The sequence below is a fragment of the Euleptes europaea genome, chromosome 4, assembly GCF_029931775.1.
Source record: "Euleptes europaea isolate rEulEur1 chromosome 4, rEulEur1.hap1, whole genome shotgun sequence".
NCBI lineage: Eukaryota > Metazoa > Chordata > Lepidosauria > Squamata > Sphaerodactylidae > Euleptes > Euleptes europaea.
The window spans coordinates 62,436,940-62,464,720 of NC_079315.1; the positions used below are offsets into that span (position 1 = coordinate 62,436,940).

At 40.5% G+C, this 27,781-nt stretch overlaps 1 protein-coding gene across 1 annotated transcript; it reads right to left on the reverse strand.

Annotated features, from left to right (window-relative positions):
• Nucleotides 1-811: 811 nt before the first annotated feature.
• CDC42SE2 (CDC42 small effector 2) lies at nucleotides 812-26,449 on the reverse strand. Its single transcript, XM_056848768.1, has 4 exons — nucleotides 26,285-26,449; nucleotides 7,563-7,664; nucleotides 2,107-2,223; nucleotides 812-929 (listed from the first exon to the last, which is right to left on the reverse strand). The coding sequence occupies exons 1-3, from the start codon at nucleotides 26,336-26,338 to the stop codon at nucleotides 2,125-2,127; spliced, it is 255 nt and encodes an 84-aa protein (XP_056704746.1). The 5' UTR covers nucleotides 26,339-26,449; the 3' UTR covers nucleotides 812-929; nucleotides 2,107-2,124.
• Nucleotides 26,450-27,781: the final 1,332 nt, after the last annotated feature.

Sequence of the window (27,781 nt, forward strand, 5' to 3'; positions counted from 1 at the left end):
GCTGGAAATGCTGGAATGACCTAAAATTAAGCATTTTCTTAAAAAAAGAAAAAGAAAAAGCAGCCAACATAACAATGCCTCTTTAACCAGACAAAAGCGCCACCACAACATTTAGTATGTACGTTACTACACTGGCTTACAATCTTGAGGTCAGCTCTTTCAAAATAAATATACGGAACATTTACAACAAAATGGCCTTACAAACGCAAGCTCTCTTATTTATTATGTCAAGACCAGTTTGATCAAAATCTAAGACAATATATTTCCAAAGCAGCTAAAAAGTTACAAGTCATTTTCCCAGACAGATTGGCATGATCTGGATCCCCTGCAAAACTTTTTAATCAGCAATAGTATCATCCATCTGCAAGATCAAGCATTTCTTAAAAAAAAAAAAAGATTTGGCACCATATAGGCCACCATACCAAGCAGATTCACAAAGCATGCGGTCACATATGCGTGAAATGATCATTGTGCTTGCAGGTCCCAGACCTTTAAAACAAACAAACAAAAAAAGGCCTTTACTAGCAATGCAATATTTAATGGATTAATAGCAACTTGCTTGCTTCTAATTTACAAAGATGGAAATTAAAAAAAAAAACCTCACAGATGAAAATGCTTTCAGAGGAAGTAAAAAATCCAACCCAATACCGAACTGTTTAGATTGCTTGAAATGTTGTTTTAAAACGTTGAGAGAGAGAAAAAGAAGAAAATCAACCAATAGTACATTTTAGTAGCAGTGAGATGTACGCATGCCACTGGGAAGGCACGACGATGAGACCAGTCTGATAAATGTCATCCTCACGGCAAAACAGCGTAATCACAGGGGATGGATGATGAGCCATCACTTCTCTCGTCATGAGCACAGAAAGCAGGTCACCAAGGCAGAAAGAGAGGGACACAGGAAAAAAGGTACAGAAATTCACAAGGACCTGTGAATAGCAGAACAACAATTCAGTCAATCACAAAGCCTCAACTCTCGGAATAGGGCAGAACTCCAAGTTACAAGGAGATGCTTTTGAAAATGGCAGACTTATGTTGAAATTTCTGACATTATTGTAGTGAACGTTTCTCTTAACACTCCCTCCTGCCAGGTCCTATGAGGAAAGGTTGAAGGAGCTGGGTATGTTTAGCCTGAAGAGGAGAAGACTGAGAGGGGATATGATAACCATCTTCAAGTACTTGAAAGGCTGTCATAGAGAGGATGGTGCTGAGTTGTTTTCTGTTGCTCCAGGAGGTCAGCCCAGAACCAATGGGTTAAAATGAAATCAAAACAGTTTCCATCTTGACATTAGGAAGAATTTTCTAACAGTTAGAGCAGTTCCTCAGTGGAACAGGCTTCCTCAGGAGGTGGTAAGCTCTCCTTCTCTGGAGGTTTTTAAGAAGAGGTTCGATGGACATTTGTCCGCAATGCTGATTCTGTGACCTTAGGGAGATGATGAGAGGGAGGGCATCTTGGCCATCTTCTGGTCACTGGGGGTGTGAGGGGGAGGTAGTTGTGAATGTCCTGCATTGTGCAGGGGGTTGGACTAGATGACCCTGGTGATCCCTTCCAACCCTATAATTCTATGATTCTATGATTCACAGCAGATATGGATGTGGACTAGAAAAGGAACACACAGTGTAATAATGTCTGAAGTCATCATGTGACAAAACTATCTCCTATTTTCTAAATTCATGAATTCCTATCTCATGTATGCAGTTATGAGAAGCTCACCGGTAAATGTGTTTGCTACTGAACACTTCTGGTTGTGGTACTGTTTAAAAATTCATGTGCAAATATTCCCAAACAAAGCCAAGATGGCATCAAATGCCTAAAGCTAACTCTTGACAGAGCAGCGTGAAATCAGTTTAATGAAATCCTCTTTTATAATTGGTCCTGGAATTATTTGATCCTACCACTCATTGCTCAATGCTGAACCCACACAACATATACAGCATGAGTTCTGCTCCAGATTTAGCACAGAGCCTTCAGATAAGGATGATAAAATGTTAACTATTTAATAAAGATAGTTTAAACTGGTACATAGCAGCATGCCATCCTATCCACTACCAGGAAGAGGGGGAATAAAAGTAGACCAAAGACTGAGTAAAATTCTTAATACTCACTGGAAAAGTGTCGTAAAGTTATCCTGCTTTTGTATCTACAAGCTGCATTTGAACATTTGCGGACATGCCTCCACCGTAGCCACCTTTGGACTGCATTTGGTTCTGAATTGAGCTCACCTATGCAAACAGAGGTGGGATCAAAAATCAAGGAGCACAATCAGATATGAACAGGCACTTTCTTTAAATTGATTTGTTTATTTATATTTCATAGTTCTTCTCTAGACAGACATCAAACATACAAAAACAAACTCAATTAACTCAAACAAAAATAATTAATGACACTGCAGCTCCTGATTGGATTACAGACAGCTGGCCACATGAGGGTGTGTTAAGCAGTTCAAAAACATGCACGTATTCCTGTCTGGGTCTCAAGCTGTAGGTAGAAAAAGAAAGGGTCAAGTATGAGTGGAGGCAGCCAGACAGAAAAAGGAGAGGAGAGGAGGGGCTAGGAGAAAGTCAAAGCCCTCTCTCACACACACAGATTCCCTGCCACCTCTTAGACAAGACAGTGGGAAGGAATTGTTTACATAGGATTGCCAACTATGGATTAGAAAATTCCTGGAGACACTTCGGGTGGAGGAGCCTGGTGAAGGTGAGGTTTGGGGAGTGGAGGGACCTCAGTTGGGTATAAAGCCACAGAGTCCACCTTCTAAGCCAGCCATTTTCTCCAGGGGAACTGATCTCTGTAGTCTGGAGATCAGTTGAAATTCCAGGAGATCTCCAGGCCCCACCTGGAAGTTGGCAACTGTGTGTACACATCCAACTGAAGATCCTGAGTAAAGCCCACTCACAAACCAATGTATGCCTCCCTACACCCAAGTGTGGAAGTGAGAATTTTAAGTTCCTGTGTCACAGAAATACTTTGTTCTGTATGAAATTTGGGATGCAGCCGGTGCCAGTTGGGTACGTAGTGCAAAGGGAAGTTGTACTCAGGAATGTGTATCCCATTGAACCAATGGAAACGTCTGATTTATGGCAACTGGCTTATGGTGATCCCATAGGGTTTTCAAGGCGAGAGATGCTCGGAGGTGATTTGTCATTGCCTGCTTCTGTCACGACCCTGGTATTCCTTGGAGATCTCCCATCCAAATACTAGCCAGGGGTCAGGGCTGAGAGTGTGTGGCTGGCCCAAGGTCACCCAGCAAGCTTCCATTGTGTGAGTGGGGATTTGAGCCTGGGTTTCCCAGGTCCTAATCCAACACCACTCTGGCTCTCCCTGGCTTCTAACAGGATTCATTATAATTCAGATTCAGATTTATTGATACAACATGCCAGTAAAACACATGTATTGTTTATACATTATCATTCCAATATTAACAAATCTGTCTCAAGATTTTAAAAAAATTGGCAAACAACTTTTTTTGTTTGTTTGTTTTTTTGCATTTCCCTACAAAGGAGATAGGGAAGACTGTATTCAGAAGAAATGATTCTGGCATTAGATAGTCTGGAACAAAGATTTATTATTCTTTTAGCTGATTCAGCTTCTTCTCTAAGCATGGAATTTGGTTAAGTGGAATGCTAATGTATCAATTTGGTTGGATTTATTTTCAAATACCTCTAGCATTAAATAAATAAATAAGGCAGAAATGATTTTTGCAACGATTATCCATAAGAGCCTAGCAAGACTACGTTTCTCATGGGCACTCAGGCACTATGAATCAAAGCAGCCATTTCTCTTGCCGCTGAAGGGAGGCCAACTGTGATATTAAAATAGCCTGAAAAAGCTTTCAGGATACACTACAGAAATGCAGACAATGACGTCACTTTGTTATGACAAGGGTAGTACTATGCACAAACAAAAGAAATAATGATAATGTATATGCATTATCCTGATTCACATAGTTGCATGTTACTCTCTACGAAAGGTGCAATTTAAAAATCTGTATATTTTTGTAACTTTTAATTCAAATGAGTGCTCTGGTAGTGATATGAACCTCAGGAAAATGCAGAGGTAAGCTTCTCAATGCAAAAACACACACGCAGCCTAGTTTATATTATGTAACATACATTTGTATTACAAACAGATAAGTGGGGAAAAAAGAATTGTGTGACAAACTGTTCTGAAAAAGATTATCAGGGCTTATTCTGATGTACAAGTTCCAAAGTGTTTCCTTTCAATCCAGGAAGCATAAAATCACTGCTCCTTTAATGGACAATAGTGATCTTGGATCTGCATCCTCACAGCATCCCAGCCACATAATTTATAAATACATACTGACTCTGAAGATGAAGAATTATTCTTTACTGTCAAGCAAGCTTAATATAGAAATGTGTCTGTTTTTAGTATAGCTTCAGTTATACACATTTTCTCTGGGAAATTCAAAAAGTTACACTTTGACCTATCTACCTACCTTCCCTCCTTCCTTCAACTGCATCACCTCTTTATATCTGGGAACTAAAAGGCAGAGTAAGGCAACCTCTGGCAAAAATGCCCAGCAGTATCACACCAAACCATTCTACCCAGCATACAGGGCTTGTTCAACAGGAACCAATGCCCTCAGGTGCTGGCAAAACTGCTGGGACTGGCAGTATGAGAGATGGCAATGGGCTTGCCTTATGCTTGTCAGCACCTCCCGGAGGCTCAGTTTTACACCCAGTGTTATATACGTTCCTCTGGGCTACTTTGTTAGATAGCACCTGAAGCCATTTAAGTAGTTTTTCAAAAGATACTAATCAACATACTTTCTTAACACAATGAATAGCTCAATAGATTTGTTGCAAAAGTTTTATAACATAAGTGACATAGGAAAGAACATTTACGATTATAGGGAAGACACTACAGCAGTTTATATTCTGAGATGGATTCAAACAACTTTTCTGCTGGTGAAAAAAGGACCATCAAAATGGCTAAGCTGAGGATCATGGGATCTGCATGAACAAAAACCATGTGGAACATGTGGGTGAGGAGGGGAATTAGGTGAGATGGAGAGGGAAAGCTACTGGATCCAACCCACTATGTTTAAGTATCTTTTTTACTTCAAACTATGATGTATATTTGAAGAAAAGGGCTATATATTTACCATTTCAGACATAAGGTTACACCAGGATAAATCTCTAGATGATTTATGGCACTTCTGTGATTGAATCATGCTATTTAGAGGGCCCAATTCAGACCAGTGGTGGTACGTGCCCTTTCCCCAATAGAAACACCACTCTTCAGGCCCAGAAAGGAAAAATTTAAAAATACAATGTGGATACCTGTTTTTCTCTCCTCCACACCCCAGCTATGGCTAATATCAACTCTGGGGGCATGCAAAGAAATGGCAAATGCTATCACAGAAGATATATATCTAATTCTAAACATGGCCACATCTGTGGATACTTAAACCCAGAGACTGAAGCCATGAACAGGCAAGACAGCTCTTTCTACAAACCTGAAAAATACCCCAAGTTTGCAGAAAAATCTGAAATCTAGAAAGAAAAACACAGTGGGGTTCAAAACCCACCCAAAAAAAAAAAAATAGCAGCACCTGTAGCTTTAAGAAACCAATGTCCTCTGCTAGGCAACCACACAGTATTTAACCACACAAGCCTTTAAGCCTTTGTTTATGTCAGTAGGTTGGTGGGTGGGAAAGAGAAAGAAACAAGGAAAAGTGGGAATATGAGGGCTGGAAAAGAGGAAAGATGAGGGGAAATACAGGGGGAAATGGTCCCCCCACAAGTCATTGCTGCTTCCCCACCACGCAACTCTGCCTGACCTAGCAGCTGCCACCACAGTTCTCCTGGGTAGAAAATCCCAGGGGAAGGGAAAGAGGGAAAAGCCGAAGACAGCAAATAAATGTAGGTTCACTGGTGGATGGGAAGAAGATAAGGAATCAGCAAAGGAAGAGAAGTTATAAGTGCTTTCAGGGAAAGGAAACAGGAAATAGTGGGGATGGGAAAATTAGACACACCCCCTCTCAAGGCTTAGTGGGTCCCTCACTTGTCTAACCTACTTTAGGTTCCACCACGATAAACCTCTCAATGATTTACAGCATCATTGTATAAAACTGTTTTTAAAAAGAGATATAAATATTGTATCGAGCCTTTGGGACAGAGTGGATTACAAATTTCAGTTCAGAGTTGTATATCTCAAGGACAAGTACCTCCCAAACAATTCAGTCCTCCAGTTAAGATCTTCTGGACAAGCCCAGCAATCTGTGCCTCTGCCTTCAGAGATGAGGAAGTCGGAGACAGCGCTCTTCTAGAAGTGGCCCCATGCCTATGGAATGCCCTTCCCTTTGAGGCTTATATGGCACCTACACAAGTATCTCGTAGGCCCCAGTCCAAGGTGTTCATTTTTTAAATTAAGGGGTCGATCTTTTAAAATCATTTTTATATTCTGCTTCTGAAAAGTGTTCTATGGGACTCCTTTTAAGATTCTCAATGTTTTATGCTCTTTTTATGCTCTGGGTCTTGAATAGTTCATTAATTGAAAAAAATATTTATGAGGTTTTTTGTTTTACATCAGCCACTTTCAACAGGTTGTTTGGTGAGGCAGCATATAAATTTTCTTAACCAAGAAACAAAACAGATCATGATATCAATGAGTGGTTTGGGAGCCATGTGGCTCTTTGACATGCCACCTGGGGCTCTTCTGAACACTGCTCCCCAGTGTGGCACCTGTCCCATATTCAAAGAAAGTGGGCAAGGCCAATACCCAGTAGGGCTTGAAGCTGGCAGGTAGTTTCCACTTTGAAACAGCTGCTTCTGGAGGGACTGGAAGATGGGTAAACTGCAAATCTCATGCCAGAGATGGAAGTAAAGTACATTTTCTCCAATAACTCTGCAGCCAGGTGGCTGCTGGGAAGAGAGCCACAAAGAATAAAAGTATTACCACCGTTATGGCAGCCACCCAGGAAAATATCAAACTGGCCACAGTGGGTGGTGTTGGTTTTACTCCCCTTTCTCTATGGCCAGCTAGTCCTCCTCTGGGTGCTTGGCAATCTCACTGTCATCTTCCCTTCACTCCAGATATGCAAGGGCTGTTAAAACTAGGGTTGCCAACCACCAGGTGAGGGCTGGAGATCTCCTGGAATTACAACTGATCATCAGACTACAGAGATCAGTTATCCTGGAGAAAATAGCTACTTTGGAGGGTGGACTCTATGATATTATACTTCAACTTAGGTCTTCCCCTCTCCAAAACCCCATCCCCAAATATCCAGGAATTTCTCGACCTAGAGTTGGCAACCCTAGGTTCAACAGACAGAAAACCCTATAAGTGAGGAGATTCTCTGGTAATTAAAAAGGCTATTGTTATTTATTTAATATAAATACTTATATTATTGTATGTGTGTGTTTGGTGGGAAGGCACACAAAATGTACAGTAGTCATGGCTCTTCTGGTTGATGGTAACTGTGAATGTGGCTCTCTTTAATCCACAGAATAAGTACCACTGGATTAATGCTGTAAAATACAGCCTTATTCATGGTTGCTGTCTAAGATGTAGCAGGATTCCTAACAAGAACACTTACCGAATTCATTCCACTAAAGAGGTCTCCTGAACCTACATGAGCTGTGTGAACAAAGTTTGTTGGCTCCCCAATCATACTTCGATCGATCCGCCGCCGTCTTTTCTGAAAGGACAGAAACAGAAGTAGGTATGATATATGGATCAGATATGAAAAAGTCACTGGAAATATTTTCAACTACTTACAAAAATTTATTTAATTTTTAGTTCAACTTTTAGTTTTTGGTTAACCCCCCCACACACACACACACACAATCCCTATGCTATCTAAGGCACCTTTTTAAAACCAGCATGCTTGATTTATCAACATCAACAAGATTCATCAGTATAAACAAAAAATCCAAGGGTTGCAGTGGTGGTGAATGTACTTCTCAGTTATGATTTGGACAACGGATGATGAGACAATCCAAAATAAAAAAGATAAAGTGCTGGAAGATAGGACTCCCAGGTTGGGTAGCACTCAGTCAGCTACTGGGAAAGAGAAGATGATAAGTATGAGTAGCACTATTCTTAATTATTCAACTGGGTTAAAACCAAAAGGATATCTGGTTGTTGATGTGAATGGATGCAAAAGAAAAGTCCAAAGCTGCTTGACACATATAATCAGATGGTAGGTTTTAAATGAAATGGGTGTGCTACAACATGATTGCTTTGATGTGCAACCTATACTCTGGACAAGAGGCTACTGTTAGGACAGGATATGGAAAAACATAATGGTTTTCGATTGGCAAAGGTATCAGACAGATATGTATTTTATCTATCTGTCTGTTCTGTCTATATGCAGAATATATCATAAGGAAAGCTGGATTAGATTTAGATGAAGGTGGAGTGAAAATTGGTAGAAACAACATTAACAATTTGAGATATGCAGATGACACCACATTACTTGCAGAAAATAATGAAGACTTGAAATGACTACTGAGGAAGGTTAAAGCAGAAAGTGCCAAAGCAGGATTACAGCTGAACAGCAAGAAGACAAAAATAATGACTACGGAGGAATTATGCAATTTTAAGGTTGATGATGAAGAAATTGAAATTGTTCAAGATTTTCCTATTCCTTGACTTCATCATCTACCAAAAAGGAGACTGCAACCAAGAAATCAGAAGGAGACTGAGACTGGGAACGGCAGCCATGAAGGAGCTAGAAAAGATCCTTAAGTGTAAGGATGTGTTGCTGGCAACCAAGATCAAGATACCGTAAGTCATAGTATAGAATTCTTCATTACTGTGTATGGGTGTGAAAGTTGGATAATGAAGAAAGCTGACAGGAAGAACGTAGATTTTTTTGAAATGTGGTGTTGTAGGAGAGTTTTATGGATACCATGGACCACCAAAAAGACAAATAAGTGGGTTCTAGATCAAATGAAGCCTGAACTCTCCTTAAAAGCTAAAATTACTAAACTCAGGCTACTGTACTTTGGTCACATTATGAGCAGACCAGAGTCACTGGAAAAGTCAATAAAGCTAGCAAAAGTTGAGGGCAGCAGGAAAAGAAGAAGACCCGACATGAGATGATTGAGTCAATCAAGGAAGCCATGTCCCTCAGTTTGCAAGACCTGAGCAAGGCTGTTAACGATAGGACATTTTGCAGATCATTAATCCATGGGATCACCGTAAATTGGAAGTAACTTGACAGCACTTCACAACACACACACACACACACACAGAGAGAGAGATCAAATCAAGTCTGCAAGACCCATAAGCAAGTCTGTTAACTATAGGACATTTTGGAGGTCATTAATTCATAGGGTTGCCAAAAGTCAGAAGGAACTTGATGGCACACACATGCAGGACAGGTTAAGCAGTGGTACAGAAGAGGGCCCTATTTTAGAACTTAGATTACAAACAGAGATATGGTCATTCTTCCTGGCTCCTCTTGATGGTTCTTCAGTAAGCTTTACTTGCCAAAGAAACAATGAAGTCCTCATCCATTTCACAGAGTAAAGTATCCTAGATCCCATGAGAGTTGCAAGTACATGTCTAGTAAAGATTGTTGCGTGTGCACTTTCCATTGCTTTCACCACATTTAATGATAGCTCCTTGCCAACATGTCTTGACTGCTATGGCTCTAGTTACCACTTAACATACCAGTCTGAACAGCTAGGTTTTTCCCCCTGCTATCATAATATGAGAGCTCAGCAAATTGAACCTTAAGCTCCTATTGCTTACAGAGGAACCTGTAGCTTAATTTTATGATCATTTTAAAGAGCTAGTGCTGGAATATATTCCAATAAAGACTACTTAAGCTCTATTTTGTATGACTGACACCTGCATCTAATATCCAAGGTGGAGTAAACCCAGTTCATCCTACCCCAAACAAGATGAATTAAATAGAACATACTGTACCCTGAATATAGGCTGTTTAAAAAAATAGATGGGAGCCAAACACTGGAATCACACCAACATGAAATTACGTATTACACAGTTGTCCTGATAAGGTTACTTGACCCCAATAAATGCTAGCCCTATAAAAATTTCTCTGTTGTATCTTTTAAAAGGGTCAGCATCTTCCTACTCATGGTACGTAACATGATGGTTAAGACCACCTAAAGTTCTGGGTGGAAGTTTATGCATCTCATCAGCAGGACTCCTGCTCTGCAAACATTGCCCCAGTTGAGTCACTGTAAATCAAAGATGCAGCTGAGAACACATCATGGGCCACAGCTCATAAAAACAAGGTATGTTTGGAATGAACGGAAGCCCACAACAAGACATGCCTTTTTCACAGACCCACTACTTTTTCCTGGATAACTAGTATGCCAGGATTGCTGAACTTTTTAACACAAACATTAAGCATCTAAAAGCATCCCAAACGTAAGGGGGAAAAACCTAGCTTGAACAGTAAACACATGTACATGGATGTAGATCCCACTGACTGCAATGGAATGTATTTCTTAGAGTGCTTTACAATCCATCCCTGTCACACACTTGAGCCACTGCTTCCACTGGATATGTAAACATAAAATAGAAATATATTTCAATTTGTCTTGAGTTCTTGGATAGTGTGGTGAGCCATGTGGTGTAGTGATTAGAGTATTGGACTAGGATCTGGGAGACCCAGGTTCAAATTCCCACTTTATGCTATGGAAGCTTGCTGGGTTACTTTGGGCTAATCACATACTCTCACAGTCCAATCTATTTCACAGTGTTGTTGTGAGTATATAATGGAGGAAAGGAACAATGATATAAGCTGGGGAGAAAGGAGGAGTATAAATGAAGTAAATAATTAATGAACAAAACTAAATAATACACATGAACAAATTAATACACATGAAATAATACACATAAAGATACTATAAACCACTTTGGTGAGACCTATTTTGAAGGACTGTTTTTCAAAGAAAAAAATGTCATTCTGATAGTAGCTCCAGACCACAGAAACAGAACACTCCAGTTACCATGGCAATGAGGTGCTCATTGAAGCTGTTCCTGTTTTAAAGCTGCTGAGCACAAACTTCACACCCACACAGGATACTATTAGAGTGTCTGCATTTATTGTGTGTGTGTGTGTGTGTGTGTGTGTATAAGTCTATGAAGAGAGAGGAGTGAGAACATTATGGTTTCTCCTCTGTGGAGATCAGCTAACATTTAGAGGTCTCTTATTAAACCTTCATCCTCATGAAGTAGGATTTAAGCTTGTATAACTCTGTGCAGTAGTGAACAAAACATTCAGAGCAATGAGCTTCCTTGGGTTCAGAAGAGCAGCCATTACACCAATGTTGCACAGTGGCTAGAGTACCTGACTAAAATATGGGAGACCCATGTTCAAATACTCACTCTGCCATGGAAGTTCACTGGTGACCTTGGGCCGGTCATACACTCCACCTAGTCTACTTCACAGGGCTTTTGCAAGGATAAAATGGAGGAGGGGGAGGGGGATCATGTAAGCTGCTTTGGGTTCCCACTGACAGGAATGGCAGGGTATGAATACATACAAACAAACACAATTCAATGTATTCTAGCCTCTACCTTGTCAAACGTTTGCTACAATTAAATTGTCTTTCGAGATGCCACAGGATTTTTATTTTATAAATATTAATCTAATTTATTTATTTATACTCCACCCTTCTCCCCAACAGGGAACCAAAGTGAACATGGAACATCATTCTCATCACCTCCATTTTATTGTCACAACAACCATGTAAAATAGGTTAGGCTGAGTGTATGTGACTGACCTAAGGTCACCTGGCAAGCTTCCATAGCTGAGCGGGGATTCAAACTTGCATCTCCCAGATCCTAGTCTGACACTTTAAGTACTATACCATACTAGCCAGGGGCTCAACAAATCTGATAGGCTTGCCAGTCTCTCTACTTTATATTTTGTTGGTCTCTCTAAGTTTTCAGCAATTTAACTTAATACTGTGTTCTCTAATTGCAGTTGCTGTGAATTATCATTGTGCTTTCTATACGTTTTGCACAAAAATGTCACAAACCAGGCTTTTAGAACTCATTGTTCACATTTTGTATAGAATTCTTGCTGGTTGATTCACTTCACTGTATGGAGCTAAAGTGGGCTTGAGCCCAAGAAAGCTTATGCTACAATAATTTGTTAATCTTTGAAGGTGCCACTCAGGACTCTTATTTTTGCACAAGGCGCAGAGTGGTAAGCTGCAGTACTGCAGTCAAAACCTCTGCTCATGACCTGAGTTCGATCCCGAAGGAAGTCAGTTTCAGGTAGCCGGCTCACGGTTGACTCAGCCTTCCATCCTTCTGAGGTCAATAAAAAGAGCACCCAGGTTGCTGGGGGTAAAGGGAAGATGACTGGGGAAGGCAATGGCAAGCCACCCAGTAAACAGTCTGCCTAGTAAACATCAGTATGTGACATCACCCCATGGGTCAGTAATGACCCGGTGCTTGCATAGGGGACTACCTTTACCTTTTTAACAGCACTACTCCACTAGAACTTGTTCTAAACATCAGATCTGAATCCCAACCAGTGCCTTTCCAAATGTATTTGGATTAAGTCTACTCTGAAAACAAATCCTTGAGGTCAATCCACTTCCAAAGCATAATTTTGAGAAGGCAATATTTGAGCTACAGAACAGGATATGTTGAAACAACATTATTCTGCTTTACATCAAGCTTTATAATCTGTTCTGTATCTTAAAAGAACAATTTTTCATAACTGCTGAAAAGGAGCCTAAACTGTAGCTATTTTGAAGGTCAACTAGATGAACTAGGAATAAATATTTCAGAGAATTATGAGTGGAGGTAAGATTATTTCTCTCATTAGCAGCATGGAAGCTTTCAGTTCATCTTGGCAGTGTATCTCTCTTTATTCGCCTACTTTATTTTTTCAACTTGTTTCAGCACTTTGCAGCTTTGACCTGGTAATTCTTGTTATTACTCTGACAATTCTAGGTAACTTCCACATCTTATTCTTTAGAAGCTTAAGGTATAGGAATGTCAACAGTCAATCATCATGAAGTAAATAGACCACAGTATTACAACACTTACAGCCTGTTAGTGAAACACTTGGAAATATTTTTGTTCATGTGCAATGATACAGGAGAAACAATAATCAGAAAAAGTACTTTTTTTCTCAATTTATAGTATTTAGTTTGTTTCTTCTGCTCCTGCCTTTATTTCCATTTTGTCCTGACTTGAACCCTTACAGAGTTTCCGTATGGTATCAGCTTCTATCAGTAACAATTCAATGTGGTATCAGAATAGAATGAGAAACACTTCTGTACCACACAACTTCTCATTCACTCTTTCTACATTATGGGATATCTTACTTCACTGACATAGACTTTAACATTTAATATATTTTTTAAAAAAACAACCCTCCCTCTTCCACAGAGAACCCTACAAATAGGGGTGCCAGATCCAGGCTGGGAAATTCCTGGAGATTTTGGGATGGAGCCTGGGGTTTCAGGAGAGGAGAGACCTAGCTGGGTATATTACCATAGAGTCCACCCTGCAAAGCGGCCATTTTTTCCATGGGAACTGATCTCTGTAGTCTGTAGATCAGTTACTTACTTATCTTACTATTCTTTTGACTCAAAGGTCTTGAACCCTCATACAGGCAATCACCACAGCTAAATGTTTTGGAACTGCTAAGGTAGTTTTGGCAATCATCCACAAGACTGGACAATTTTTGAGAGGGTAAATTCATATAACCTATTAAGAGGGAGGACAAATACCTTTCTGTCAAACCAGACCAGATTTCACACTCCAATAAAATATGTTCCAAGGACTCAAGCTGACCAGATCCACATTTACAAACTCTGTCCAAATATGCTATGCCTGCAAATAGGCTTTCTAGTATGATTGATGGATAATAATTTAACTGAGCAAAGATAAATGCTCTTCTATTAATGAGGGATCATTAGATCCTTTAAGTAGCCCAGGATAATATAAGAGAAGGGAACTCCAAAGAATGCTGGTGAGCATACACGCCATGCCCTCAATCAGGTACTTGTCCTATCCAAATTCAGTTCTGAGGGCTTTATTTGTTTTGTGATGTTCACATCTTTGTCATCAAATCCTAACCACTGGAGTCTATTCTTAACTATTACCTTCCATGGCCCCATTTAAGGGTCTTTCTCAATAAGATTCAAAATCCCATGCATTAGAGATACCTGAACAGATCTCAATCAGGGTCTCACATGGCTGCAATTTAAAGTTTTAAAATAGTGGGAGACTCATTTATTTCTCATCATCACATCTTGGTTCTAAGTAAACAATAAAATTCTTTATGGTATACCAAAGCCTAATGGGCATCACACATGCACAAAAACATTAAAAAAAACATTCAAATCCTTAACTAATTATTTATAGGCCAAGTCCTGGAACATATTCATATTATTTAGCAAACATTCTGTCATACTAAAAATATAAATTGGACTCTATTTCTTTCAGTAACTGATAAGACACAACTTTGTATGCAGCAATGGCCAGTGGAAAACCATACTGAAATGTATTCCATCAATAAGAGCAAGTTATTCTTGTAATTACAGAAATGCTTATTAATAAAATCACAAATCTCAGAACCCTCAGAGAATTCATATTCATTTCCCAGTCCTGCTAGTAAGAAGCCTCACCTTGAACAGAAATGTAAGGTAAATCTGAGATCAAGGAGGAGCAAAATCCAATAATTTTTCAACACAATGGTTTATAAATTATTTCTGCTGAAGTGGAAAGAAAATACTTGCGCTAGGCTTTCCCCCTTCTTAGTTACTTGTACTCTTGGTCATGATCTAACACACACTTAAGTTAGAAAGGAAGCTAAATGGCAAGGAAGACCTCAAAAATATTTAAGATGAGAAAGGGAGAAGGGAGAAGGAGTTTCTACTGGGAGTGTGCAAAAAAAATGGGGGTAAATTCAGATTTGGGTATATTGGAGACGAAATTTTTTAGGATTCCCGGATATTCTCAAATTTCCATACCAGTATGGGGCTTTCTTCCAGGTTTTTTGAAAAAAATTTGACTCCATTATAGCCAATGGAAAATTTTTCCAGGGGTCTGGTGTGTGGGTTTTTTAAGGTAGAGGCACCATGCTTTCAGCATACCTGCTGTTCACTCTCCTTAATTTGGTAAAGATTGGATCAGGGAGTCTAATTTTATGGGCCACCAAAGAGGGTGCCCCATCTGTCCTCCATTGTTTCCAATGTTTACCAAACATGGGGGCTCTTCTAAGGCAACCTGTGGTGCACTCACCCACCTGGTGGCACAGGATGGTCTGTTGCACCAGCAGGGTATAGCCATCCAGCCATACACCGGAGTTGCTCCTGCTCCACATGGTCAGGGCCGGATTCTACAGCCGGCTCCTGCTACCTCTGCCTTTAGGGATGAAATGAGGACACACTGGCTAAGAACTCCCCCCTCCCCCGTGCATTCTGGCCCTGCTTCCTTTAACCCCTCCATTGTTGCCACTTCCACGCCCAGCTCTCTTATAGTACAGAGGGAATACGTTTCTCCACGGCCCGGGTGAAAAAAAGTTAACACAGTTTCTTGGGTGGTCCTAGCAGCTCCATAGCTAACGACTCTTCTGCAAGGGGGAAAAAAGGTTCCTTTTCTTGGCAAAACAAACTCACATCTGCCTTGAATAGAGGCTATTCCTGTCCGCGGGAGAGGGTGGATCACCAGTCTTAGATCCTTCTGAGCTAGAGATCTACCAGGATTCACAAAGGGCCAGACCAAATGATTTCGCGGGCCTTAAACGGCCCCCGGGCTTGACGTTCCCCACCCCTGTTCTAAGGAGAGTCACCAGCAGCTATGCTGCAAATTTGGTGCCTCAGCCTTAAAAAACAGCACCCTCAGAGCCCCAGGAATATTCCCCATAGGCTATAATAGAGCTGGAGGGGGGATTTAAACTTTAAAGCCCTTTGGAGTTTGGTGCAAATGTGCTGAAGCGTTTTCTCCCTATTAAAAGCATTTTTTCCCCTTTCTACTGCTGTAGCCAACAATCCTGAAATAACCCTGAAAAAGCTGGGTTTTTCACCCTTTTCAGGATCAGGATTACTGGCTACAGTTTAAAAAGCCATTTTTTTGGCCTCTCAAAAGCAAAAAAATTCTGGTAAGGTATATTCCAACTTTTTTCAGTTCAGCTGTACCCAGTGCACACCTCTAGTCTCTACATATTTAAGGTGAAAAGTATGTCCCTCATAAATTATATATTCATGTAACACACTCTGGTTCTACAAGGATGCAATACTTTTATGACAATCTACAGGAACCTGTCATTTTCTTACACCCAAACTTGTATATGTGGCAAGGAAACCAGCACTATCTGAAGCAGCTCTGTATTTACAACAGGCTTGATCAGGACTCCCACTGTGTCCTGAGGAATTTTCCTTTCCTTTTTATATTAAACTTTGTGTGTGTGTGTGTGTGGGTAACATCCAGCCTGAGAAAGAGTTCTGGTGAACACAAAAACTTCCACATGTTTCTAGGATTGCCAGTCAATGGCTGACAACCGGCAGGAGTTGGGGGGGGGGGGTCAGGGGCACAGGGGCAGTCAGCATGACAGTGATATGCCACTTCTGTGGAATCTATAGCAATCACAGGAAATTTTACGGTAAAACCATAGAGTTTTCAGCGATTCCTAGAGTGGAGTGACATCACTTTTGAATTTTCCGTGGAAGTGATGTAATGCTGTCACGCTGATGCCAATTTATTTTCTCCTGCCAGCTGACAGAGTTGTGGCAGGCAACTGGGGTGGCTGGTAGCAGATTTCTCATCACAGCAGGACACATGGTAACCCTACATGTGTAATTTGGTTTGTCCTAATAAAAGTATTATGCAGATTGTATGAAGGAGCTCTACAGCCTTCAACAAAACTATTTTTATGGTACTGCGGAGGAAGCATAACTCTTTAGCCATGAAGACTAGAAACCTAGTCTATTTTTACTGAATTTTGTATTCTTACATTAGCAACACCTTTGTGGAATCTGATGCATCCAATAATTAGCATATTTTTAAATTATGAAGTATTTTAATGATTTTGTTGAAAAACAGATTACAAAAGGGCCAGAAATAACTGTATTTCACCTAGTCTATCTCACTAACAGAACAAAAGTGCAAAAAAAAAATCACAAATGGGTTGCTAAGAAACAAACCTGTGCTAGAAAAAGAAGAGGCCAAGGTCAAGGTACAGAAAGAGAGGCAATGGTAGAAGATGAAAATGCGGTATTCAGTAATCGGGAAAAAAGAGGGCAGTGGTCAAAGTACAGGAAGAGATTCAGTGATGGAAGAAGAGAATGAGATGCTCAGTACTTCACTGCTTAAAGAGCGAGAGAGGAATTCTTGCTATATGGGTATGAGAAGACACTTTGCTTGAGCACAAAGACCAAGCCATGTCATGGACCCAATGGGCCAGTGAGAAAGAGTTGCCAGATTATCCTCTTCCAAAAATGTCAAATTGTTAAATTGAAATCTAACCTTTTACTTTCAGAGAGGTTGTTTTTTTTTTGGTAAGATGATCTTGATTTTGGACCAACTAATATATTTTGGAAGTGAAGACCTCCCACACTGACTCTGCACTGTTGGGTCATTTAGTTTTTCTTTTTCTCTAGCTTAACATACTATCACCCAAGAGAGCATTTAAAATATGCAACCTCTAACTTGTTTATACAATATGCCTTTATATTCTGTTGAGTTACTCATCACATGATGAAACTAGTAATTTCAGACCATGCTTCTTAAACAGGAACACTTGTCAGATGATTCCTGAAAATAATAGATCTTTCAAGAAACATGTTTGGACTAGTTGGCAGAAGGGGAATAATCCTTCCTCCATTCTCCAAACTTCGTACAAAACTCTCTTCTAAAATGTTCAGTTAATACGACAGAGTCTTATTTTATTTAAATATTTTATACTACTTTTTCCATTTATGAAACCCTTTCTCCAAGGTAACAAAAATATGTTCAGGAACAAATCTATATGGACACAACCCAAGAACCTTCTATCTAAAATATACAAGCCTGGCAACTCAGGATATCTCATTGTTTCAAGCATCAGCATAATTACTACAGGAGCATCTGGCTACATGGACTCTACCCTCAGGCCTTGTGTCATTAATGGACCTACTCATTTGCAAGATACTACTGAATTCTTGACGAAACTACAATTCATCAGCTGTTTTCCAGATAACACCATTTTGGCTACTGTGGATGTTGAAGCTTGATATACCAACACTCCCCATGAAGACAGACTAAAAGTTATCAGGAACATTATCCCTAATATTGTAACAGCAAACCAAGGTAGGAACTGTTACTAGGGAAATGCTGCTCCAACACCTCTCCTCTGCTGCAGACCCTCACCATTCACGTGAGATCCATTCACTACAAGTGACAAAATCCACAAATAGTAGCCCAAAAATGTAGCAGAAAAACAAAACACCCAAGTTTCCCATAAAATGTAAGGATGTAATGACAACACTGATGGCATGACGGGGGTAAAAACAGCCTGAACACCATGTCACGTGATCAAATCACAATCAGCGAATGTGAAATCACTAATAGCAAATGGCAAGGGTCTAGTGTACTTGAGATTTATCAATGACAATTTAATAATCTGCACATGTGGGAAAGAAGTTCTCAAGAGATTCCACAACTACTTAATAGTGTTTACCCCACTTATCAACGTGAGCCTGGACCAATATGTACATAATGTTAATTTTCTAGACCCAACTGTACAACTTCGTGATGAATACCTAAGCACCCTCATTTACATCCCAAAACCCACCAACTGCTACACATATCTACCTGCTTCCATCTATCAGCTTCAGGCCACCACACAACCCATTACCTACAGCCAGGAATTATATTACAGCCACATTTTTCTACAATTTCTTGGATAGGAACTTAACACCTGATGGTAAAGGTCCCCTGTGCAAGCACCAGGTCATTCCTGACCCATGGGGCGACGTCACATCCCGACGTTTTCTAGGCAGACTTTGTTTGCGGCGTGGTTTGCCAGTGCCTGCCCCAGTCATCTTCCCTTTACCCCCAGTGAGCTGGGTACTCATTTGACCGACCTCGGAAGGATGGAAGGCTGAGTCAACCTTGAGCCGGCTACCTGAAACCAACTTCCGTTGGGATCGAACTGATGGTGTACTGGCAATATCCATCCATCCAATACCCATCCAATGAAGTTAAGAAATAGACAAATAAAGCCAGACTGGTGACATGCTGTAAAGAGGTTACAATAGAAAACCACTTGCTGCCACCTACCACTCCCAGCTCAAATCAATTGAATGTATTACCAGAAATTACAGCTCATCTGAATAACAATATTTCTCTCTAACCGGCCTTGGCAAGCAGGCCTTTTCTTTCTTACAGACAGACCCCTAATCTAAAATAGATTCTTACCAACAATGGACCACTCATCAGAAAATTAATCACAGGGATCAGATTCTGCAACAAACTAAGATCCCATATACACTCTGGAAATACAGTACCATTTTAGGACCTAAGAACATCAGTTATACCATCATGGGCTGGTTCACTTGTTCATCCTCCAATGTAATATATGCCATTATGTGTTATACCCTTCTGCTACATAGAAGGAATAGGTCAGTCCCTATGTAGAAGAATACATGGACACAAATCTGACATTAAAACCAAAATATTCCGAAACCAATATGAGAACATACGCTAGGATACACAGTTTATCTGTGAGTCACCATTTTTTGACAAAAGAACTTTAAAGTAAGACTCCAGCATGAAACAGCTGGACTAGAATTTCTTGAAATGTTTACTACCATGTTCCCCCCACCCCAGAGCCAGATTTATTTATTTATCTCATTTAGGATTTTTATCTTGCTATAATTCTCAACAAAGTCTACAAATCCCCACCCATTAAGATGTTAACTAACATAGCATATGTGATGGATGAGATACAAGGGGACAGGAGATGCTGTGACAGTTATGGGGATGGAAGGGGTCACTGGTGTCTCTGTGACCGGGAGGATATGGGACAGCTGCTCTCCTCCAGATAGACAGCATCCATGCCAACTGATTGGGAAAAACATGCTAGCTTTTGATGTGTTGATACTTCTTGATTGGAGGGTCCAGGTTCTCAAAGACTTGAGCCCAGGGCCGGACACCCAGATTCGCTAAAAGCACTGGAGTACACATGGGGAGGGGGCTGAAATGGGAGAGCTATTCCTTTGTCTGGGGATGTGTATTTGAGTTGGGATGTGCATTCAGCAACGCCAAACCTAACCCCCACCTGAAAAATACAAAAAAGGTTTTTTTTGGGGGGGGTTTCTCCTGAAAAAAATGGTGGTAGTTTAAAGAAAGCCAAAAAGTGGATCCTGAATCATGTTGAAAAAATTCAGACCACTTCGGCCCCACCGCCATTAAAAAAAAGACGGGGGGGGGATCCCCTCTCTCCCTCACTGATAGCTGGCTAGGCTGGCGCAGAGCTCCACTGCTACTGCCTCCAGGCTCTATGCGGGACTCAGAGGTGACCCATGACCCACCACTGGACTTCCAAACTTGAGGCAAGAGAGGGGAGGGGAAGATGGGGGAGGGGTAACATCCAGATTCGTGTCTAATGGACCCAGATTTTTTTCGGGAATCCTGGATATTTCCACTATAGGCATTCGGGAATATCTGGATTCCCACAAAAATTTCAGGTCCATCAGAACCAGAATCTGAATTTTACTAATTTTTTTGCACATCTGTATTTGTGAGAGCATTTGGAGTGAGTTTGGGGAGCAGCTTCTTTTATGTGATTTGCCATGAAGGATGACAGAGGTGAATGATGCTAAAGATGTTGCAGATGCAGCAGGAAGGGGACATCATGCAACTAACAAAGACCAGGTATACCAAGGATTGTAAGTACTTAGTGAATAAATTTCCTTCTGTTTATTTTGCTTAGTACACCTAGGTATGTTCTTGTAGTACCCTGAGTTTGTATCCTGTAGAAATAAAGTTTTTTTTAATTATCAAATAGAGGCTACAAAGGTCCTTAACCATCTGGCTTGGCTACTTGGCATGCTACAGTAATACGCCTCTCTGGTGTCAGCTTTGTCAGCCCATAAGAGTAAGAGGGGCTGGTTTTAACTGAAGGTGATGGCAGTGACACTAAAAGGAAGAGAAAGACGGTGGCTAGTCTTGTGCTACAAGGTAACTGAGTTCATGACAGTGTAACTAGTAGCCACTATGTAAAATTCAAATCTGATAAAGAAAAATAGAATTCAATTTCACTCTGTACTTCCTACTATTTGTAGTCCCCTCCAAACTTCCTATATAAAATAATTCAAGGTGAGGATCCACTCACATCTGAAGAAATGGGCTCTAGTCCAAAAAATCTTATCTGGAATAAATGTTTGTTAGTCTTTAAGGTACTACAAGACTCCTATTTTTGCTTCAGCATTGTTTGCCACAGTCTCTTGACACAACAAGGAGCTATAATTGGTATATTATGCAGCACAAAGTGTTGGCTGAATGGGGCCCTGCAACTTGTATCTGGTCATTAAGTAGGGCTGCCAGGCCTCCTGCTGGCAGTCATTCATGCCCGCCTCCTTTCCATGTGAAAGTGGGAGAATTTTTTTTTAAAAGTCAGTATTCTGCATGCATCACTTCAGAAAAAAACAAACAACCACCCCAGAAGTGGTATAGTGTAGCTCTAGGAATCACTGGAAATTCTACGGTAAAACCTAAGCAACATTCACTCAATCCTTCTGCAAAGCATGTCCATTGAACCAGCTTACAGAACAGAGAAGGAATGTGGGTATGGAAAGGAGGGAAGGTGAGAGTGAGACAGCCCAATAATTATTGCAGACTGGGGAAGAAAATCCAAACCTTGTGCTACAGCCCAGGAAGAGAAGGATTAGGACGATGAGAGTTGATGGAATGGCAGCTGCTGACGAACTTGCGAGCGATGAAAAGGAGAAGCACCTGATGCATGTGTTAATTCCTTGGCATCCAGAAGCAGTGGCAGCCTGCCTTGCGGATGAGGAACAGATAGCTTTTAGCTGGCTGTGCAGGGGTGGGATGAGGGAAGGCAGGAGCAGCCATCAGAGCCGACTCCCCTCTCAAACTGAGGAGCCACATCCTCCATCCCTCACTGTGGCCAGCACCAATGGCTGGGATGGGGAAGGTAGGGGCAGCTGAATCATCCCCAGCCTGAGCAGCAGCCTTTGTCTCTCACTATTGCTGACGGGAGACTCAGGCTTGGAGTTCTATCCAGTATTTTCTAAATTTATTTACCAGACAGAAAGCTGAAATATTGGACAGTGGGGTCCAAAACTGGACAGTTGGCAACTTGGGGGAGGGGGGGTAGCTGGGTGGGCTTTCTCATCTTACCACTGGGAGAACATAATGGCGGACTTGAAGATCTGTGTTTATGCAGGCTCCCTCGATCCTGCACTATAGAGGTCACTCAAAAGAAAAGCTGAAAACCCAAATCTTACCTCAAGTTACAAATTCAAAAGCCTGCAAGCTATTGTTCTTCAAAAAAGATTTCATATTCCGGCTAATGAAAACTGTACTTAAAAATACCTTAAAAGAAGCATAGCAGTATGTAAAGAACTCCGGCAATTTAAGAGATACTCCCTCAGAAAGCAAGTAAGAAAAGGGGGGGGGGATGACTATTTTATTTTGCTTAGCCCCTGAAAATCAACACAGGAAATATTTGTAGAGAGGTCAACCAACACGATGAAATATTACAGCTCCATGACAGGATGTGTGTCAGTAGTTACAACACGAAACCCTTCCTCTTCAACCAAATAAATGTCATTCATTTGTGGAGTGGGCAAAAAGTTGGCTTCAGGACAACTTATAAAGGAAAAACATTTTGGGTGAAACCTGCATTCTACAATAGCGAACTATGAAAGATTTATTTTTATTTAGTTTATTGAGCACGTTTCAGCTTGGAAGTCTCTGAGGCATTTTACAATATTTTCTACAAAATCTCATATATATGTTTGGGTGCTTGTATACATATGTATATATAGATAGATATCAATAAATCAAAATCCCCTTTATATCAACTTTATTATTATTATATCTATTATAGGGGCACCACTAGAAATTAATCTTAGTGAAGATTTTAAATGTTTTAATTTATATATATGTATTCTATTTTAATTGTATATCATTTTATCTGTTAGCTGCCCTGAGCCTGACTTTTGTAAGGAAAAGGCAGGGTAAAAATCAAGCAAGCAAGCAAATAATTTTTTTAACAGTACAAATGATGAATTAATCCCTCTTTCATTGCTACTTAATTCCCTGATCCAATTCAAGTGTCCTCTGGGAGGAAAAGGCAGGTCTTAAGATCCATCTCAGAGGCTTTTAGAGAAGTGGACATTCTCAGCTCCTGAGAGAAGGAATTTCACTGTCAAGGAGAAATGGATAAAAAAGTGGTTTCTCAGGTCAGCCAGATATCCGCTTCAGCTAGGTCTGCACCAACCTTAAACCTAGGGCTAGCTGATACAGGAGGAGGAGGTGGCCTTTCAGATACCCAGGCTAGAGCCATGTAGGGCTGTAAAGGTCAGTGCCAACACATTGTACTGAGGAAACAAATTGGAAGCCAGTGCAGATTATACAGTACTTGCTTGATGAGGTCACTGGTGAGTTCCCTTAAGTATCCTAGTTGCTACATTTTGGATGGACTGAAGTTTCTCAACCATCTTAGAGCAACTTTATTTAGAGCATCAAGGCTGGATGTTATTAAGACATGTGTGACTGTGGCCAAGTGCACTTTTTCTACGAACTGTTCATTTTGGGAACAATCATTAGTAGGTAGTTCTGGGCTACTTCCTTAATGTCTAAGTACAAAAAAATGAGTCTAAAAGGACCTCCAAACTGTGTGCCCAATCTTTCAATAAGCCAAAGACCATGGGGCTCAGAATTTTCTGAGCATCATCTTCTAAAACCTCCCCACCATAGAAGAGTGAAACCAATCTCATTCTGAGCCTTCCAACCCCAGACTATAAAAGGTTGACCAGAAGCACAGTATGGTTAATGATGCTGAAGGCTGCCAAGCCACTAGAGATGCCAACTTTGGTTTGGGAAATTCCTGAAGATTCAGGGAGGGTCCTCAGCAAGGTATAATACCATAGAGTCCACCCTCCAAAGCAGGCATTTTCTCCAGAGGAACTGTAGTCTGATAATCAGTTGTAATTCCAAGAGGTCTCCAGGCCTTATCTGGAGGTTGGCAACCCTACAACCCACACTCTTTCTGTCAGTGAACTGACATAGATTATCTAAAAGGATGACAAATGTGCCAAAACTGCATCTGAATCCAGATTGGGCAGGATCTGGACACTTGGATTTATTTAGAAACACTTAGAATTGCTTGGCCATCACTCTCTCTAAATCTTCCCAAACCAAGAGGAGAGGATATGTGCATATAATTATGTAGATCCATGGGATCCAATGATAGCTTCTTAACTACAGGTCTGACTAGAGCCTCATAACATTGCAGGCACAGTGTGTTCCTTAATAGCACCAGTAACAATAACAGGCCCCATGTTGGTCTGGCAGATTTCACTAGCCATGAAGAGCATAGGTTTAATGGGAGGTAGTAGGAACTTTTCCAAGTATACTAGACACATCATCAGGTTGAATTAATTGAAAAGTATCCATATGAATCTAAAAGAAACTGCAGGAACATTCACTGTAGCTGTTAATGCAGAATCCACATCAGGCCAGATACAACCAATTTTATCCTTTAAAATGCCTAACAAATTGGTCACAGTGAGCTGCAGAGGGTTCTGGAGGACACTGTAAAAAATCTCTTACTACCCTAAATAGAATTGCTAAAGAGCTTTGGTCACATATAATGGTGGAAGGGATGTATTGTCTCTTTGCTGACGTCACCACCACAGAGAAGGCTTTCAAATGCACTCTAATCTGTATTTGGCCAGACTCAGTCTTCCTCCACTGAGACTCTGATAGTCTCACTAGATGTCCCAATTTCAGGTACCCCAATTTCCCTGTGAAACAAGGGCATAGTTTTCTCTCTAGTTTTATCATCATTTTATTTTGTTGCGACTGTTAGGCTTTTTACATTTATGCACTGTCAAGTATTTTTCAGACTATATAACTTATATGCATACAAATCTATCCTCCCTATTCACCCTTGTTGCTATGACAGATGGTACAGCTATTGTCAGCTTTCAATTAAGCTGATTCATTTGGCTGTTCAACATGCTCTACAAACATCTAATATAGCACTATTTATTGGATGTCCCATTTTGTTGATTATATTTGAATTACACTATGTAATCTGCCTTGAGTCTCCATGAGAAAGGCGGACTATACATAATGTAAATAAATACATAAGAATAACTACAATATTATGGTATTCAGATTTCAGCATAATATCAGAGTAGGGAATTATTTATGCCATCTGCATATTTGAAAAACATTCTCTATTCTTAGTCAGAAATTAAGACAAACTAGCAACTAATACACATAGTTAAAAACTAGGTATTGTAGGTATTAAATAGTTATTAAATATGTATCTAGGTATTAAATAGGCCGCTGGTGAGTACAGGCTTACTACACTGAATCCGGGGACAGCAGGGCTCAAATCCATGTTTCCCCACAAAACTCACCAGGTGACTTTCGTTAGTCATTATCCCTAAGGTTTCCAGGACCCTCTTTGCCACTAGCGGGAGGTTTTTGGAGCAGAGCTTGAGGAGGGCAGGGTTGGGAGGGGGGGTCTTCAATGCTGTAGAGTCCTATTGCCAAAGCGTGCATTTTCTCCAGGTGAACTGATCTCTATCGGCTGGAGATCAGTTGTAACAGAAGGAGATCTTTAGCTAGTACCTGGAGGTTGGCAACCCTAATTATACCTCAGCCTTACCTACCTCACAAAATTTATGCAGGAGGAGGGGGAGAGGAGAAGCTGGTATACCACACTGAATTCTTTCGAAAGAAGATGGGATAAAAATATTAAAATATATGTTGGTATATATAATCTAAGAGCATATTTTCAAAAAGAAAATGAACTACAAATTAAAGATGTTTGATTGTAATGCTGCATGTTCCTGAAAATCTTAAGGCCACAAACCACTTGCTGTCAGCTGGCTTCCAAGAATGCATCAAAAGAAACAAGTTCCATGACAATTGGGTAGTTTTTATGTATAACCAACATCAGTGGTCTAGAACATCCAGGACAGCATTGTGTTCAGTAGTTTGACCACTTCCAGCTTCCACAAGTTAATACACATAATACACGTGCAGAAAAAAAAATCAATGGCACTGAATATAATGAACTTTATTAATTGATTCGAGAACAAAATTAAGATTTATACTTACAGGTTGAGGCTGTTCTGCAATACAGCAGTTGAAACACAACCAGAACTCACTCATGGTTAACAGTTCAAAGTGCAACGCAAGGAGCGAGAAACAAAGCTCCAAAATTTGTGCGACAGTTGCACTTCCAAGCACTTAAATCAATGTGCCGTGGTCCCACAGTGGACAGATCAGCACTTCTTCTGTTATGCTTTCCCTTCCACAACACAATATAAGTGGGTGCAAAAGCAGTAGTCTTGACTCAAGGTATTGTCCACAGCATCATAAAAATGAGATGATTTCCTTCAGTTCTTGGATTGCATGCAGTAACCTAGGGAAAAAAACAAATCTGTGTCAGATTAATTACAATCCTTTTGCTAAAAGTCGTAATTTAAAGGTGTTCCCAAGGAGTAACTCCATGTACAAAATAATCGATGTTCTACACTATTATTCACAGAAGAACTGAAAATGAAAAGCTCCCTTTCTTTCTACAGTAAAGTCAGCAAGGAAAAAAAATCTCATCACACAACATTCTGAATGCTACCTTCCTGCTCTCTTTTCCCATAAACTTTAGGAATTTAGTAATGCTTGTAAGAAGACATTCTGTATGAAAATTGTCTACATAGGATGGCAACAAAAAATGCTTGGTACAAAATTATTTAAGAGTAGGTCCATTTCTTAATGTAATCATTCCTGCAGAGTACCCACTCCACATCACTTTTGTCTGTATACCTCATGTTCCAAGCCTGCTAGCAACCCAACCTCATTTAAGTGTAGCTTCAATTTGGTACTTTTGAAGCGTATGTGCTACCAGAATAGTTTGCTTCTGTTATCCTGCTGTTTTAAGTAACACTATTTTCAGAAAAGAATGAAATGGCTGAAGTACATCTTATTACCTTAAAAGGTTTTAAGCTCCTGTAGCGGAAAAACTGACACACAAGAGTCTTTCATGAAACTGAAGGGTTAGTTAATTTCTAACCTGAAACTGTTATACTTTTAAAGGGCAATGCAGCATGGTCTTAGTGCTTTCACATTTGGCACACTACCTGCTGCCTCAGTTTTAACTTGTAAACCAAGGTCAAGAAGATGTATTACAAAGACAGGCAGATATGGAACACTAACACAAAAAATTAGGATCCATATGTGACATTTATACAACATTATTAGCAGGGTTGCCAGGTCACTGTTAATGGTGGACAATTGCCCGCCAATTAGCAAGCCTGCCTGCCACCCCTTAGCTAGTTGGCAGGGGAAGCAGGCCAGCTGAAGGGGGGGGGGTGATCTGCCTGCGCATGCAGCAACATGCAGCATAATAATGTCCCGGGTTTATCCCAGAAGTGATGAGAATGCTCTAGCACATTCCTCCAAAAACTCTATGGAAACCATAGAGTTTTGGGAGAAATGTGCTAGAGCATCCCTGTCACTGCCACGGTAAACCAGGAAGCAACAGGGACACTAGCCTATTCCTCAAAAAAATCTATGGTTTCCATAGAGTTTTTAGAGGGACACGCATTGCTTCCT